An 18,438-nucleotide genomic window follows, 5' to 3' on the forward strand; every position below is an offset into this window, starting at 1 on the left:
GTCCTTGGATGGAAAATGTTGAACAGCCCTGACCTATAGCAGAAAACCTGTGAAACTTCAGGGTTACATTACGTTGTTGGGCTCTAACATCCCCAATAATTTTTTTCATACCTGCAAGATCTTCCTTTGAAGATACCAGTCGTGGAGAGCTGTTTCCTGGTTCAATTCTTAGGGATAATCTGGAATGAAGAAATTGTGGCATGTCAGCTATTAGGCAGTTTAACTAAAAGCAAAGGGATAATCCTATTTTATGTTATCATCTGAAAGCAGGAAATGTAGCTTAGCCTGGACACTTCTTACATTCTTTGGATAGGGATGGTGCATACTAGAAGTCTTTGCCATGTAAAGACTGGCAGATTTTTTTTTACACTGTCGAAGAACACAGACTTTTACTGGGGAGATATTTAAACTGAAATTAACACTAGGTAAGGCATGAATGAAAAACAACTCCTTTTGTGTGCCTACCTTAGAGTGTAGGGATTAGGGAGCTCTGAGCCAAATTTGCCCCCTCCCCAGTGATTCCTGGCTCTAAAATGGCCAACAGTGAGGCAAAAGAGATGTTCAGGGAGTGGCAACGGCAGTAATGGGAATTGCCTGCAGGCCAGAGCTGGGGGTGGCGGTATTGGCCCACCCTCTTCACTTTCTCAAGCAACCCTCTGGTGTTAGTGACCAGCCGTGAGTGTGACTGGCTTACAGCCCACAGAAGAAGGCGGCAACAGACTGTTTTTTCTCAGTTGTCCCTCTTTTGTTCTACCATGCCTCCTTCAAAAACAGAGTCTCGGCTTCGAAATGCATTTGTTGTTACCACCCCAAGACCTTGCGCTGGAGAGTGCTATTAACTGAAGTGAACATAGAAGAAAAAAAGCAGCATTGCGCATTGGGGAAAGCGGCATTTCTTGACATGTGTATAAATGGAAATGGATCTTGTTCCGGAGGGACAGAGGGCTGTGTGAGGTTTGACAAACAAGCAAGAGACTTGAGATTTGCAGCCAGAGAGTCTCTGGTGTGTGCATCCCTGACAAAAGCCTCTACCCCACTTGAATAGGAGCCGGGTTTATAGTCCTCCAGAAGTGGGCTAGAAATCGGCACTCTCAGATGAAAGTTATTTTAACCATGGTGAAGCAAGAGGCGGGGTTCTTTGCAGGCTGCGAAAGATGAGAAGGGAAACACAAAAGACAAAGAATGCATTGTGATAAGTTGGCTCAGGTTCCAGAGTCTTGGCGAGGAGAGCTACATTATCAAAACACTGCCAATCCCCAAAGCATGAGCTACGCACACATGTCCACTGAGGTGACATCTATGAAAATGCATTTTTCCTTACAACGAGCAGTAAATAACTTTAATAGCTTTGGATTCTCTCCTCAGACCCTTGAGCATATTCTGCTACTTTTCAGTTGCCACATTCTTCATGTACAACTGACAAACACCCCAAAGCAACAGATTATAGCTGGCCGAGACCAACCCAAGCCTTGGTGAGCTACATTCGCGCACAGACAAAGTGTATCACATAATTATTTGAGAGAGATAGAACTGAAGACTTTCACCAAAATATGCAAACTGCTCCCTTTCCACAACAGTCTCTACACACACGGACATCATAGACAAGCACTTTGGAAAAATCTGTTTCAATTAAGTGTACAATGTCTTTGGGACAATACCCAACCTCCTGCTACTTTTAAGAGCCAGTTAGTTGAAAATGTCTTGTTGTTGTTGTTCTTAGCCCATAGTTCAAGGACACTGTTACTGTAACTCAATGAAATTTTGATTTTCCTCCCCTTTATTTCCAGAGCATTCTGTCAAGCCTGACTAATCTAGGACTCACCAATACCCTATTTTAATTAGAAAGAGCATCTTCACTCAGAGATTTCTGCACAATTTTACACAGAGAGAGGAGGATCATACTCTTTTAAAACAGCCCATTGTGTAGTCTTGGTAGAAAAGGCTCTTTCGCACCATACCCCCAAGAATGGCCTCTCCACCAAAAAGAGCTCTGAGGTTGATCCACCTCACCAACTCCATTGTGCCCAACTGCCATTTGGCTTCTCCTCTCCCAGAACTATTCCACTTGGGCCATAACAATCTTATATGTAGCTTTATGAAGAATGAATGCCCGAGTTGTATTGTGTCTATCGGACTCTACATCTGCCGGAAGGGACTATGCCGTTTTGTTTGTTTTAATCTTTGTGCAGCAACTAGAAAAAACTTTAGGAGCTTCACAAACGAGCAATGGTTTTATTTCATGTACAATTCCATTTCAAGCCATGCACGTCTATAATTCACGAACACTGTCAGTGGGTAGCAAGGATGCACCTGGCATCACGGGAAAAAAATGTGGTGCTTGGTAAGTCAGGGGCACCAAAATCTGCCACTGAGTGAAACAACAATGCCAAAAAGATATGGCACAATCTTCCAGGAAGCTCTTCTGCTCAAGCTCCACTGAAAGGAATGGGAGACGTGAGAGAGAGCTCTTGTGCGACTTTTACTCGATCCAATGGTTTCTGCGCAGGAGAACTTCCTAGAACCCATAGCATCCACTTAAGCACAGAGAAATCTATTGCCCAAGTCTCAATTTCTATAAAGACATCCAGACTGAAGACACAAATGCAGTGGATAGGTTTGTGCTGAGCCCTATTCCCTAGCATGTATAGATTTGCTGTTATTACGTTATTCTTGTAAATTAATCACTCATTTTCTTGGAAGGAGAAGCTTGAGAGACCTGTCTTTAAATTCCCATTGGCCAGACTCTGGCATCTAGAAAAATGACAACATGCTGCTTGTGAAAAGCAGCAATGCTGAGGAAGTTACAATAAATATAGCACACATCATGTGACTTTTGATGTGGTTAAAGGAGCTTTTGGAGAAGAGTTTTGCTCAAATCTGCATTTTTAAACATAATGTAATTAAATGCTCATCTTTTGGGATTTGCTCACAATGTGCACATATAATCTAACAGCTTTCATAGTATCCTGTCCCTGGAAATGGACCTTCATCCACTGTGTGGCTGTACAAAAGTGTTCCAGTAATTGTCAGTTCATTACTGTGCAGATCCTCTTTTAACCTTATACAGTTTTGGAGGCTGGCCTTTTCCATACTATTCCAGATGTTTATTTATTCAGAATGGATTATTGTTTTCTTTATGGAAAGGTTTCATGGGTTTATTTTCAGGCTTACTCTTGGAACAATTCTTGGCTAATCTTGGACAATTGTGCAGTTTCAGGGTGTAATCTAAGATTTAAGGAACTTACACATTATGTATTATTTCCTTCAGTTTGGATTCACTTCACAAAATAGTTTGTGCATTGGCCAAAGGGAAAGTCATGGCAATAGTGTAATTTACGGCTGCACTGAATTTTTGCCCATTCCAGTTTTGGGGTCAAAAATAGTACTTTTAGGGGTGGGGATGGAGAAGCGTTTCTTGAAGAAAACTAATTAATGAGACTGTGCACCTTTTTTGAAACTACTCACTGACACCTCTTCCCCATCATCTGTTGCTGCTGCACACGAGCCGTTTCCCCCTTTAGATATGTTTTTTGCTCCAGGCCATGCAGCACAAAGAGGGAGAGTATTTGCGTTTCCCATCCGGTTTTTGCTGTTGGACAATGTTAAGAGGACTGGTGACACCTTGCCAGTCCTCAGATAACGCACAGCAATTTGGGGTAGGAGCCAGAGAGTCACAAAGGTGGTGGTGAGATGGCAAGGCAACACTTGGTGAAGCAAAGTACCGCTTGTTTGAATGTCTGAGAACTGGATCTCGGCTTGTTCAAAACTATGGTTTACGAAACGAAATTTATTTTTACAGTCATTTGACCATTTCAGACAGACAAGATACAAAAACAAAACAAAACGTATGTCAATAGAATAAAATGGGTACAAATAATTTCAGTATTTAGTTTGACAAAACTATGGTTTAAACAAACTATGATTTAGCATTGCATCCAAAGTTAGTTCATAATTACTGAGCCCTGCCGACCAGGGACAAAATGCCAATGAAGGGGGACAGAGCCAGTCACAAAATGGTGGTGAATGGAAGCAGAGTTTGGCATAATCAGCTGGCAATTACTGAAATCATTTTCTATTGATATCTAACCCCTCTTTGGAAATTGCTTCTCCTTCTCCTCTGCCTCAGTCCATCTATTACCTTTGCCTCCCTCCTTCCTTCCCATTCTTTCTCTTCCTTTCCTCATACTCCACCACTCACCCTATCCATTTCTCTCACGCTCCACACGTCACTGTGTCCATTCCATCCAATAACTCTCTTTCTTTCCTTTGCTCTGTAACAACTGCCACACCTGTCTAGGTATGTGGGAAGCTGCTGCTGCTGGTTTCAACCGAAAGGCTACAGCAGTCGTCGGGAACCTCAAGCCTAAAGCCAAATGTGGCCCTCCAGGCCTCTCTATCTGCTCCCCCAGGATTCTCCATGGTCCACAACCCATCCAACCCCTTCACTGGCTTATTTCCACACCCTATTCAAGTGCTTTTGCCTAGCTGGATAGTGTCCTTGAATTGTGATGATGGCTCTTGCTTCCTGGATGAAGGATGGAGAGGAGCGTGCATGTTTAGAAATCTGATTTTTGTGTGGCCACTGGAAGGTTCCTCACAACTGAATGCGGCCCTCAGTCAGAAACACACTTCCAAACCCTGGGCAACGTCATGGCTAGGTGAAAGGCTGCACTACTGAGGCCCACTTTAAAATGGTCTGAAGCTCACAACTGGTCCCCAGCCCACAGTCCAAGAAGCAGCATTCTGCATCATTTGTGTATAAGCTTAACCTGCCTGCAATTTTTTGCTGTATTACATTCTCTGATTTTATTATTGTTGTATTGTTTTAGCATTAAAATGTGTGGTTATAAAATGTTAACAACTGAGTTTGTAGCCTATTGTTTGTAGCCTGTTATCAACTGAGTTTGTAGCCTGGTTCAAATTCTGCAACTCTGTTCCATCAGAATTTCATTCTGGTTTCGAGTCTGTCAAATTCTTTCACAGAATCTTAGTCTATGACAATCATATAAGACATTTTATGGGCTAATAAATGGTTATTATCCCAGCCAGATAAATCTTGTTTTTTAATGGCAGCAGCGGCCTTTGCCATTCACTACTGGGCTGGACATCTTTCAGCTGTCCCTGAATCTTGGCAACTCCAGTCCAGAAGTTTATATCCATGCAAACCCCTATAGCACTTGAATGGAGAACACAATTCAGTCAGGACCCTTTGCAGGTGGTTTTGCTAAAGGCAAAAAGAAAAAAAAAAGCAAGGAAAAGCTATGAAGCCGTTTGATGTTTGATTTGGCATTGCTCTAACTTGAACTTTCAGATTTGAGGAAGTAGAATTCAGTTCCCAGACAGCCGCCCTGGTGAGGAAGCATGGCACGTTACTCTCTGGCACACAATTTGTCAGTCTATCATTTGTGCAAGTTCAACGCATATAATTTGCTAAGCATTTGGCTGAGACACATCCCTAATCATTCTAGGCAAGCAGATTAAAAAGAGAGAGAGAGAGAGTTTTGTGAAAATCCATGTGTAAACTCAAGATCACGGTCACTGACTTATTTCCCCTTAACACCCTTTACTGTTTATGAATTTGGAGAAGAAACAATGACACTGAGCATCTCATCAAATTAATACTGATAATTGCACAGCTCTACCCATCTGCACATTAACACCAGTTTAAACCAAAACAGATATGAAACCGTATCACAAAATAGGGCATGGATTCTATTTTTATCAAAGCATTTCAATTTTTGCAACCTGTAATTAATCCAGAGACTTTTCTCAATATCTTAATATAAACAGTGCAACCCTTATAGGAAATCTTTGACAATTTCACCAGATTGCAGTGGATCCCAAAATTTCTAACATTCCTCAGTAGTCCTAATATAAATTGCACTGATTCAAGAGAGGACCTGAAGACATTTTGACAACACCATGCAACATTTTGATGAAATATTGAAGGAAATTGCTAATTTCTCAGATGAATCCCAGCTTAACAGAATGTAGAAAGTGTTATGATCAACATGCTAGGCCAGGTGCCACAACACAAAAAGCCCAACTCCTGGTTGTCGCAAGATGAACCTGCATAGGGTATGGAACAACCAGATGGGCCTCTTTCCAAGAGCTTAGTGATGTAAAGAGAATCCACACAACCAAAAACCGGCTGGCTAGAAAAAGGAAAGGCAGTGGCCACAGGAGGAAGAAGGCCTGAACATCCCATTCCTTCCCTTCCTGGTGTCATGATGAATGTTAGAGTGTTTATTGCGGGGAACCAGAAGCCTTGAGACTCCTGAGGGTGAAGTTCAGGATTCTAATGAGCTAGTGCATGCTGAACAGAACTGGCTTCTAACCAACAGTCCCTCTACTCTTCATGGTAAGTAAGGTAGAGACAAAAGTGGTTCATTACTATAAATTTCTACTTTGCCTTCCCCCCGATCTTCATGAAGCTGTAGAGACGACCTTAGAGTCACCTTCTACTTCTTGATCAGAAGTAGAGAGAGAGAGAAAGACAAAGCCGTCAGTAAAACAATCAAGTGCTTTGCTCCCATGGCTATTCGGAAATTGAACTCTACAACCTCAGAGAGCATGAACAGAAGTGGGAAGAGGTAAGATGATGAGAAGGAGGGAGAGCAAAGGGTTTTAATTACTCTTCTTGTCATATGCAGTGGCTAATTCTTAACTGTCTTGCATCTGTTACCAATTAAACAAAACTAAAGGGTAATGATTTCACATGGCTTTTGACTGGAAGTGCTAAAAGTGGCTTCCAAGACTGCTGGGACTAATGGAATTCTAATTATAGCTAAGTGTAAATTTGCTATTTGAAGGGCAACGATTCAGTTGTTGACAAAGTTTGCTCTTTATACAACAATAATGGCTGGAAATAGAGGCTGACTATCCTTCCCAAGCACAATGATTTTATTTATTTATTTTAAGACGGTATAAACAGCCACCATTCAAAAATATCATGGTGGTGTACAATTAATTCACAGCTGCTTCCTTGACAACAGCAGAAGTTTTTATTTTTCTTGCAAATGGAGGTTTTCCTTGTTTCTTTTCAATTCCCAGTTCTAAACTTTTCAAGGAATTTTGCAGTATACTTTTGGGGAGATCAGAGACTCATTCAGGGCACCTGTGTTCAGTTCCAAAGTGATCCTCCCTGCTTCTGCAGTGCAGAGGAGTGCAATAATGAGACCTGTGGGGCTAAAACACCTAAGGAATGGCATTAGTGGAAGGTGTTCATTTGCCGCATACTTTTTTACTTTTCCAGCAATGCCTTCCCAGTCTAGCTTGCTTGTTTATTTATTAGATTTATATCCTGCCTTTTCTCCCAGTAGGAGCCTACTGGGGTTTGAAGCCTGTGCATCACAGAGGAGCAGCTCCTGCAAGCATGAGCCCCAACACCATTATTACCTGAGAAAAGAGAAGGGGCTTGCTGCCTTCACCAATGACACTGTAAACCTGCTCAAGGAGGCCGGTTACTAACTAATCTCCCCCAGGGCCAGGAGTGCTACTTTTGCTGCCCCGTCTTCAATTTCTACATAGGTACGCAGGGCACTGGCTGTCTTGGACCAAGTCAGACCATTGGTCAATCTAGCTCAGTATTGTCTACAGAGTCTGGCAGTGGCTCTCCAGGATTTCAGGCAGAAGCCTCTCCCAGTCCTTCCTGGAGTTGCCGGGACTGAACCTGGGACCTTTTACATGCAAAGCAGGTGCTCTACCACTGATCTATGGCCCTTCTCCAAAGCTATTTTTCCCCACACAGGTCAAAGAGCATTGATGGCAAAGACTGCAGGCACTGCTTGCTCCGTGTTCCAATGAACCCTGTGAGCGATGCCGTCGGGAGTCATGTGCTCCCAGCAGGGTCACCCATGGTGGTGAGGTCGAGGGAGAGGAACCAGACAAAGAACGATCCAAGAATGTCCTCAATGGCAGAACAGGCGGAGGATAACAATGTGTATGTTACAACAGCTGTGAAGGCGGATGAAGGCTGCAGCAGATAAAAGACTTCCAATTGTCGTGGTACCCATGCCATTGGATCAAAGTCTTTTTCTGTGAAGACTGTGTGTTGATCGTTGTGCGCTGATCTCCCCACATAAAACAAAATTCATGCACAGGAGTCTTCCAACCAAATTATCTTGGAAGACAATCTTACTCGGCCATGAGTGATCGCCAACCATAGCTAGGATAAGCTCAAAAGTGCTCAGTGTGAATAGATACACATGGATGGGAAAGCAGTCACAAAAGAGACAGTTCTCTGGGCCTTGCCAGTTTTGAAGTTGCCAGTTAAGGGCATGGAGGCTTGGTTGCAATTGAAACCTAGAGAAAAGAGTAATCCAGTTGGGAGGCTGAGCACGGAAGAAATGGAAAGAAACGAACATTCCAAGGCCAACACAACTTGAAGAGCCGTATTGCTTATATAGGCACTAGCTGGTGAGTTGTTCCACAGCTGTTCAGGGGACAGTCAAGGTGAAAACAGAGAAACTGACGCTTTCTGGGTGGGTGTACGAGATACATCTAGCATATGAGTGGGGGGTGTGATACAGGAGAAAAAACTAGACAGAGAGCAGACCCTAAAAATAATGATAATCCACAGGCCTTCTCTTTAAAACCATCTCAGAAATGTGCTTGAAGCAGGCCTGCGTAACACGCAACACATGGTGAAACCAAGGCCCCATCTGCACAAACTTTCAGCCTGCAAGTGGCTGCCCTCATCCTGCATTATATATAGTCTGCCAATTACAAAATGGCTCTGGAAATAGGCCCCCTGGGTAGTTTGGATTTCCACCAGTCAGTTGGTGTCCATGCTCCAGATTTAGCAAGTCAGTATCATTTTCTCCTGTGAAAGGCCCACAAAGCGGAAAGAGAAAGCATCCCTCCTCCCCATACAGTGTTTTCAGTTGGAAGAGACAGGCTTGAAGGAAGTTTCCAGCATATTTCCTGCAGTGGATTAACATTATACAAGGATGAATCTTACATTCTGCCTGAGTCTAACTAATGCTCCTGTTTCAATAAAAAAGGAATGAAGAATAATGGGAGGCATTTTTCCCCTTATAAGGCTTGTGTGCTTGCTACCTCTATGGGGGTAATGCATCTTTTTGGCATAGCACAAAAAATGAAGAGAAATTCAAACAGTCTGTAGCTTGAGTTATCCAAGATGATGACTTTCAGATGAATACTTAAAGAAATTAATACATTCAGAATCAGTACAGAGACAGAAAACAAACCCAGCACAGGACACAGTCTGGATGCCATTCCAGGACCACCTGCAGAGGAAAAACCTGCATTGCTGAACCAACATGGTTCTGGAGGGGCTGTATTCTTCCACAGAAATGCCTGTAAGGTTCAGCCTCATTTTGAGAACCTAGCTGCCAAACTCTAATTTGTTTTTCGTACCCTTTTGTATTTTTGATTCCTGCTACAGTCTTCCTGAGGTATAGTGTTCTGGTAGGGAAAATCAGCACAATTACTCAGAAAATGGACATTCAGATTAAATGGGAAAAAGAATGGTTGGCCTCTTTCAAAATATATGTAAATGCTGCTCACTGATGCTAGCAATGCCTCTGTGGAGGTTAAAAACTGTTTTAAGAAAAAAAAATAAATTACTCATGTTCTGTCCCACTTCCAAGTATTATGTCATGCCACTAAATATTTAGAGAAACCCTTTGTTTTGTTCCGTTACACACAGAATATTCAAGCTAATGAAAACCTACTGTATATATAATCTTAACATCATTGCATGAATGTGAAACCCTGTCCAAAAATTAAATTAGGCAATGTGGTTAAATCTCTGGCATTCTGCCTAGGAACCACAACACAGGCACACAGACACACGCACCAATTGCAATTACTCACTTTTCACTATTGCTACAGAGAATATCGCTCCGCATGCCTTCAAGTAAACGCCACAGGACATCAGAAAGTTAAATCTCTCATGGAACCCCTCTTAATATGAATGGGAGCTGGTAAAAACACATATTCACACTCACCAGAGCTCCCATTCATTTGCAAGATTACATGGAAAGTATTATCAGAAGAGTGTGCCTGAGCTCATACTTTATACATTTTTCTAAAAGGCTTTTGAAAAACCTAATGTTAAGATATAAATCTTTTATTTATCATTTATGTATTTAAAGAATTTATAAAAACAAACACTTTAAAACCAAGAAATGCAAACAAAACAAATCCCAGAGAAACAGGGGATAAGACTACCTAGACTCAGAAAACATTAAAGGAGAAGAACTGAATGTATCTCTTTAATACCCTGGAAGTAAGTTTATACAAGGATAAGGATGTGTGTGCGTGTGTGTGTACAATCCAATGATGTAGCACATTATTTTTGCTTGCAAATTAATTCTCTATTTGCTAACTGCTGTTCTTAACGTCTTGTAGGATGTTTATTGGCCCACTGGGGATTCCAAAGTCTTCTCATTCCTAATATATTTAATACATGTCATTTAGCCATGAATACATGTTGAACCCAGAGTGATTTCAACATGGAAATGTTTGCAGATTATATTTTTAGAGTGTAAAACCACACACTCCTTTCTCTAAGCAATCTACACAGCAGATGGAAAAAGGCAACAAGAACTTATGCACACATTCATACACGTACATCATGCCACGAGTACGCTGATCAAAGTTCCATCCCCATCTTTTAGGAAGAAAGAAAGAAAGAAAGAAAGAAAGAAAGAAAGAAAGAAAGAAAGAAAGAAAGAAAGAAAGAAAGAAAGAAAGAAAGAAAGAAAGAAAGGATAAGCTGCATTGAAAACATTTTGCAGACAAAATTTTTTCATCTGGGAGACAGCATGATACACTAAGCAGGATTCTGGTATAAAAACATCATTGTTCCTATGTCTGCTTTCAATTTGATCCAAAAACTAAACCTGTTGATAAGATAAACAAAGAGGATTTTCAGCAGCAAAAAAGGCTAGCACTGATTTGAATTTTCTAGCTGCTGTGCAAAACTGAAATGTGGACAGATTCTGCAGCACATTTTCCACAGTAGAAATGTGTTCCAATGTATTTTGTGCAGTTCTGGTATGCATTCTAGAAGAAGAGAGGGGACAGACATAGGAGTGGCAGAGGCAGACAGGCAGCAGCTCAGTTACTCTGTATGCAATTATGCACTTTTATCTCCAAGACTGAGCTCTGGAAATGCCAGTTCTGGAAGTTTTCAGAGTGGCTCAAGATTGGATGGGTGAATACTGGCTGTGGAACATACTTACTGGTTAACACCTGTGATGCTGTTAACACACCCATCTCCTTCAACCCCTTGAACAGTTTTTCAGTTTTGAAAAAATTAGTGCATAGTGCTTTAAAAAGTTTGTGTGCTTCTTGAAAACAAACAGTCTGCCTGATGCACAACATGGGAGGCGAGACTGAGGGCTGAAATGGGAGTTCATCTGGCTTATCTCTATGTCTTGACAAATCAGGCTGAATCCAACAGTAAAGACCTACTACAAGCAATATAGGCACATGTGACGGGGAGAAGCCACATAACTTGGGATCTTCAAAAGGCTGTGCCAGCCTCCTTCATCCTTTTATGCTCAATCACACTGTAGCTGCATTGGTATGTTGTGATATATCAGGTATGCTGGCTTACTATAGTATATTGCAGCCTTTCCCAACCAGTGTGCCTCCAGATGTTGTCGGACCACAATTCCCATCTTTCCTGACCGTTGGCAATGCTGGCTGAGGCTGATGGGAGTTGTGGTCCAACAACATCTGGTTGGGAAAGGCTGGTATATTGTGAATGAGCAGTGTGCTGGTGCACACTTCTTGATCACTTCCACTTCTGCCATGGGTGGGAAAAACAAACCAGGAAGCCGCAATTAAGCTTTGCTTCCCGGGATGTCTGACTCTGGGAAACTGAGTTTCTCATTTTTCCAATCTTAAATTCAGCTCTCCACATTTCTGCAGCAATTTGAGATTCTTCAGCGTTTTAGTGTGAATTTCTCTCCAATAAATGCATTTTGTACCTATTTTTGCAAACAATTTCTCCTAATGTAATGCATCTTTGTACGTTATTTCACAAATCTATTCTTCTTAATACACACTTTCACCTAATAAAAGTATTTTTGCAAACATTGTTTGGCTGGAGAACTGCATTGCAAAATTCGGGTAAGTGTGAATTTTGAAGGAAGGCTGTGTTTCGGGTCTCTTATTGTTTCAGAAAATGTGAATTTGATAGATTTGGCTTTAAATGCAAACTGAATCTAATTTCTCCCCTGCTTATTTATTTCATTAAACTTATTTATTTATTTCATTAAACTTATAGACCGCCCCATAGCCGAAGCTCTCTGGGCGGTTCACAAGACAAGAAGAAACCCTGGCTTATCCTGACATGTGAATGCAGCCTGTGGCATGCCTTCTTTCTGGGTTATGGAGGCACTGTCACTCTTGTGAAGAGCTTATCACACATGTGCAACTACCAGGCAACATTTACAGGGAAATCCTAAACTTTTATTCTGGTTTCCTCAGTGAATATTAGCTCACAATCCCACCATGTGAACCATTTACTTAAATTTCTAATAAGACCCAATAGCAAAGAAGACAAAAGTGGTCTCTAAATCTAGTCTGTGAGCCTCATTCACAAGTTGTTCTTTGGTTTAAGAGCATGGGGCTGCAATGCAGCATAACAACAAATAGGCTTATCTGTTTTTTTTACTTTATAAAATGTCTTTATAAAATGGTCTCATAGACAAGATCCACCTGGGGTTTCACTCAGACCCCTGACAATATCATCACTGTTTAAACCTGATTTATTTATTTTTTTTAAAAAAATCTATGTATATCCCTGCCAGGAATACTTTTTTTTTTTTTAAATGACTCTTATTCAAGTCTTCAGCGAGACCGTCTTTTCCATGAACTCAGCTGGGGCAAAGGAAGGGATGCTACATACTTGTAGTTGTCGTCTTCCACAAACTTTTGAAGCTCTTCAATGTACCGGACAGACTTTAAGTATTTTTGCACATGGGGTAACGTTATAAGGTGATCTGTATTAAAAAAAAAAAGCACATATAAATCCCAGAGCTGTCAAGAAGACAAGCAGTTCCAACAACATGCTTCACGCTTTCCTTCCTTGCGTCGTCTACACTGAAATATAATCCCACCAAGGAAAATATAGATAGGCTAAGAAAACAGAAATTTTCCTACCATCAGTTTCTCATCTCTGAGTCTCCCAGAGAGCATTAGACATCTTCAGAATGGCGCCTCCCCTGGAGCAAATCTTGAATATTTATCCCGGGGAAGGAGGCACTGTGATCTCTCCAGACCAGACTGGAAGAGCCAGTGACTCCCCTACTGAAAAAGCAGCCAGATAAAAGACAATGCCAATAGGCGCAGGAACAGTAAAGACACCAAGATGAAAAATGGGGCAAGGGGGGAGAAAGGCAATATGCAAACCCAGAAGTCTTATCTAACTCCTCCCACATGTAAAACACTGTCAGAAGCCATGAATGTAGAAGCTACTCTGAACTAACCCATGTTAAAAAGGCCTGAGCACTGGTACAAGAAGAACGTAAGAACCTAAGAAGAGCCTGCTGGATCAGGCCATCACTCATCTATTCTAGCAACTTGTTCTCATAGTGGCCAACCAGTTATCCATGGGAAACCAGAAAGCAGGACCTGAGTGCAAGAGCACCTTCCCCTCCTGCAGTTCTCAGCAAATGGTATTCAAAAGCCGCCAACTCTGGAAGCAGTGCATAGCCATCATACATGGCTAGTAGCCACTGATAGCGGTATCCTCCATGAACGTATCTAATCCTCTTTTAAAGAAGTGGTGGGTGGAATGCCTTCCGGGAGACTCAGAAGATTCAGGTAAGAACATTTCTGTTTTCTCCTGAGGCTCCCAGAGGGTTTTAGACATCTTTGGAACATGCGCTGATGGTGAGATCCAGAATTACCAGTGCCTTATGAGGATCCTCTGCAGAACCTTCCTACCGAAGGCTGCAGCAACCAAAGACACAACATCAGACTTATAGTGTTTGGTGAATATGTGGATTGAAGCCCACATAGTCAACTTGCAAATATCGAAGATAGGAAAATTTCCTTGAAAGGCAGTTTAATCTGCTACTGCCCCACCCTCAGTCCAGGGAAAGTGTCATTAATACTGGGCTTCTGCTGGGAGGAAGGGAGGGATATAAATCGAATAATAAATAAATAAATAAAACAAGACATAGTGGGGGTTTGCTTGATACACCTGAATGAAATACTCCCTCAACCATCTGGTAATGATGGAATTAGAGAACTTGTTACCTTAGAACTTAGGCTGGAAAGAGATGTAGAGATAGATAGATCTTGGATTCTGTTGTCTTATCTAGACAGAATTTTGGGGCCCTGCGGACATCTAACATGTGCCAGTTCTGCTCTTTGGAACGGACTGGCTTAGGGCAAAAAGATTGGAGTGAAATCTTCTGGGACCTATGGAACACAGGGTTCATTTTAAGAATAAATGACAGGTCTATCCTGAGGACCACCTTGTTGGGATGAAATATGCAAAAGCTGGGGGTCTGCTGAAAGTCCTCCCAGTTTAGAAATGTGTCAAGTCTATCAAAAACACAGCCTTGAGCATTAGACATTTTAGCAAGCACTTGGTCATTGGCTCAAAGGGACTCTCATCAAAGCTGTCAGGGCCCAGTTAAGGTACCAGGTATATACAGCCAACTGACCTAGCAAAGCCACTCCTCCAAGGAACATGATGTGTGGACGAGAAGACAGGGTCCCCTTGGTCTTGCAGCTGAGAACACTGCTTAAAGTGTCTGCCTGCCACTTGATGGTGCTAGCGCTCAGACCTTTCTCAAGACCTGCATGCAAGAACCCTATCACCTCTCACTTCATCATCTATTATGACGCCTCGTCGTTTATTTATTTACTTATTATATGCCACTTGATTGTAAAATGTAAGCAGTTTACAAAAGACATTAAAATTATTGATAAAACAGTTAGAAACAAATCATTTAAAAAATCAGAACAAGAAAAACAGTAACAGACTAAAAAACAACAACACATCAGCATCTATGTTTCCAGTTAGGCTTGCCTAAACAAAAAAGTTTTAAGCAGGCAGCGAAAAGAATACAGCAAAGGTGCCTGATGTCAATAGGCAGGGAGTTCAAAAAATGATTTCTTATAAATCTATTGCTGCGGAATCTATTTTCATAGATCCTATTGATTGAGGACTTCCTAGAGGGCAGTAACATCTGTAGTATCTTGTGGACATCCCATCTGTGTTAGCATCTGTTGCTCAGCTTCCAGGCTGTCAGCTGCAATCGCCATGGAAGGGGATGCGTCCCCTGGCTCTGAAGGAGGACATGTTTTTTTACTGGAAAATGTCAAAATCTCTGCACCAACAGATTCACCCGCTCTAGGAATCAAGGGCATCTGGGCCTATGCAGTGCCATGGCAATCACTTCCACTGATACAGAGGTCGTCCATAATACTCAACAGAGGAATTGGAGGAAATGCATAAAGTAAGCTTCCTTTCTAGCACGTTGCTGTCTTTGGCTCCCAAGCAAGGGAATCTTGAGATAAACCTTAATATGTGAGTGATTTCCAGAGCGGTGGACTAATTCAGATTTGAACAACCAAACTAGTGACACATCAGTTTGGATAGTTGAGAATGAGAGCCCATTCTAATTCCAGCAGTGGCATTCTGCTCAAACAATGTGCTCCATGATTGGAACCCCACACTAAATGTTCTGCCTTTAATGACAGTTCAATTCTGCCCAGTCCAACAGCTCTGTGGCTTGAATGCTGAGTGCAGCAGAGGCATGTGCCCTTTGCTTGTTTACATAGGCCTTCACAGACATGTCCGTTCTGATCAGCATGTGATGGCTGACATTGTCCTGACTCAAGCCCTTCAGAGCCAGGATGATGGGTCTATTTCCCCAGGTCAGGAAGGCTGCAGCTTCAGCTGGTGACTCCACACTGTCTAGCTGTGTTCCACACAAATGCTTCCATGTGCTTCTCCCTCAGCTCATATAATCTCATGGGAAGCTAGCTGGGCAGCTAGTTCCAACCAGTTGATGTTGCAGGCTTTTTCAGTTGCTGACCAGGTGCCCTGTGCTATCCAGTAACTGAGGTGCCAATTAAGCTGGTATCCATTGTGATTATTACTCTGCTGGGGTCTGCTAGACAGTCTCTCCTGTAGCTCTGAAGTGTGTAACCACTACTGCAAATCTTGGAATGCAGATTCTCTGATGTGTCTGGGATGCTACCAGGTCTTGAGAAGGTACAGAAATCATCGACCCTAATGTACCAAGTCTTGGCAAGAGATCATTTGGGTAAATTCCAGTGCATACCCCTCAGCCACTGTCTCCAGCATCAACTGACTGAAATGGACTGGGACCAATTCCTTGCAAAATGGAGGGGCCAGCCTCCAATGGGTCCTCAGACAGGGACTTTCCTTATGTCAGGCTGAAGAAATCTCATTTGATCCTTTAAGTGAAGTTGATGAGAAGGAGGAGAATTTGATGAACTGGTATGCCCGTTTGTGGAAAGGTCTGGAGCTGCTGCTGTAATGTGACCTGAAGTTGTCAAGGACTGTGATTTGGATTGTGCCTTGTAGGTATGAAAGGTAGTCTATGCTCACATTTTCTTCTCTGCCCTTTTTTCTAGGGCTTTTTTTTTTTGGTCCTTTGTTTCCTCAAAAACTGTGTGGTTCACCAAATAGCTTAGCTCTTCTGAACTAGCCAGCCAGCCTGCAAACTCAGATCCTCATCCTAGTTTCTGAGTCATAGTCATAGTGTTGGCTGACCTGGCCTCAAATTGGATGGCATCAAGGGATGAATGCACCAGAAATGCTGATGAGAGAGCAATCTTCTTCAACCTATCTTTGACTTGCTTGGATAAAGAGTCTAGTTCTGCCAACTCTTCTGTCCGCAGGGAAACCTTCTCTAGAATAAAAACGAATTGGCCGCAGAAGCTCTAAATGCCACTGCTGAAGCCTCAAACCCCTAACATAAAGAAGCCCCTATCCTTTTATTACACAGATCCCCCCCCACACACATACACATTAGCTGGGATAACTGTGGTGGAAGTAAGGGCAGTGACTGCGGTGTGTACACCAACAGAGCTGCTCCAAGACTTGATTAGGTACACTTGGTATGCTTGCTAGGTGGTGAACTGCCTTACCTTTAGCTGGAAGGCCCACTCTGCCTTGAGGACCTTATCTAAGGTCTCAGGGAAGGGCACAGTAACTGGCTTAGAGGGACCTTGGGGGAAAGCATATCTGGCCTCTTTTGGGGAAGGTTGGGACTCCTGGGACTTGATAGCTGCTTGTTCCACTGGAGCTTTAGCCAGGAGGGTTAGAAACGTGTCAGGGGAAAACAGACATTCTTGGGTGGAAGGCCAACTGATCTCCTCCTCTGATAGTGCTCCCTCTCCTGATTACCTGTGCCCCTACGGATTTCTTGTCCTTCTCCGCCCACAGGTCTGTTTTATCAGAGGACAAGGATGCTGAAGTGGAGGAGGGAAAGCCCCCCCCCATGAGGAGGACTGTGACAAAGAGGATTGGGAGTGGGAATAATGCCCCTTCCTACACTAAAGGTGGGATCTCTCTCCAGAGGCACATTTAGCCCTTTTCCTCTTCCCCTTATGCTTTTTGCAGGAAGAGTGGGGTTGTGACTTGGGCCTGCTGATTGAGGACCAACCAATCGGATGGAAGGAGAGACCACTGTACTTACTGGGTCACCAGCCCCTGTACCCACTCCATAAATATGGGGAGAGTCCTATCCTTTGGGAGCTCAGGTCAGGAGGGATGACAGCAAGTGGGCCCACAATCTAGCCCTCTCCTGACTAGAGGTGTTAAAACTATACCTTCCCTGCTAAGTCCATTGCAGCCTGACTCTCCATGCTGAACTCTGAAGTTGCAGACTCTCTGACTTCCTTGGGGCACCACCATGTTATGGGGGCAGAGATCTGTCTTTCTCACTCTTCTAAGTTATGTTCCCTGCCTGTCCCAAGGAGGCTGGAGGCCATCACGACTGGAAAGTGGTGTTGCAATCTTTCTGGTGCTGACTTGCAGAGGCCAAGAGAGCAACCGCCGCCGCCGCCGCCGCCTTGTTTTTCAAACACTGAGGTGTGTGAGTCAGCCTGACCAGGTCTGGGGCGAGTGTAGGCAGGCCTCTGTATAGCTACCTCCACCCCCTTATTATGCTTCTCTAGTGGAGACTTTCCCCAATCATCACTAGGGGCAATCAGAAAATGTGGTGGAGGTGAGGAGAGAAGAATCCCAAACTAACTATGGTTGGGCTCTTAGAGGAGCTCTAACCAGATGTTCAGCTCCTTACATAGAGCTGGTCTGGGGAGATCTGGGTGGTTCTTCCCCCTGCAGATGTATTCAAGACTGCACCTACCTACAAGTACCAGGGGAACTGCCACCGTGAAAATGTCTAATGCCCTCCAGTTGCCTCAGGAGAACCTGATTTCTTTGAGCAGTGAATGGGAACGTTA

General features: G+C 43.0%; 1 protein-coding gene across 7 annotated transcripts in view; it reads right to left on the minus strand.

The window, feature by feature from the left end:
* RALGPS1 (Ral GEF with PH domain and SH3 binding motif 1) overlaps positions 1 to 18,438 on the minus strand; it is a 226,143-nt gene that overhangs the window by 41,231 nt on the left and 166,474 nt on the right. For all 7 annotated transcript variants that reach the window (XM_061603531.1, XM_061603536.1, XM_061603535.1 and 4 more), the window contains 2 exons: positions 12,890 to 12,983; positions 112 to 179 (listed from right to left, as the gene is read on the minus strand). In XM_061603531.1, the coding sequence (XP_061459515.1) occupies positions 112 to 179; positions 12,890 to 12,983 (162 nt within the window). The remainder of the gene's footprint in view (positions 1 to 111; positions 180 to 12,889; positions 12,984 to 18,438) is intronic.

The sequence above is a fragment of the Rhineura floridana genome, chromosome 20 (genome assembly GCF_030035675.1).
Source record: "Rhineura floridana isolate rRhiFlo1 chromosome 20, rRhiFlo1.hap2, whole genome shotgun sequence".
NCBI lineage: Eukaryota > Metazoa > Chordata > Lepidosauria > Squamata > Rhineuridae > Rhineura > Rhineura floridana.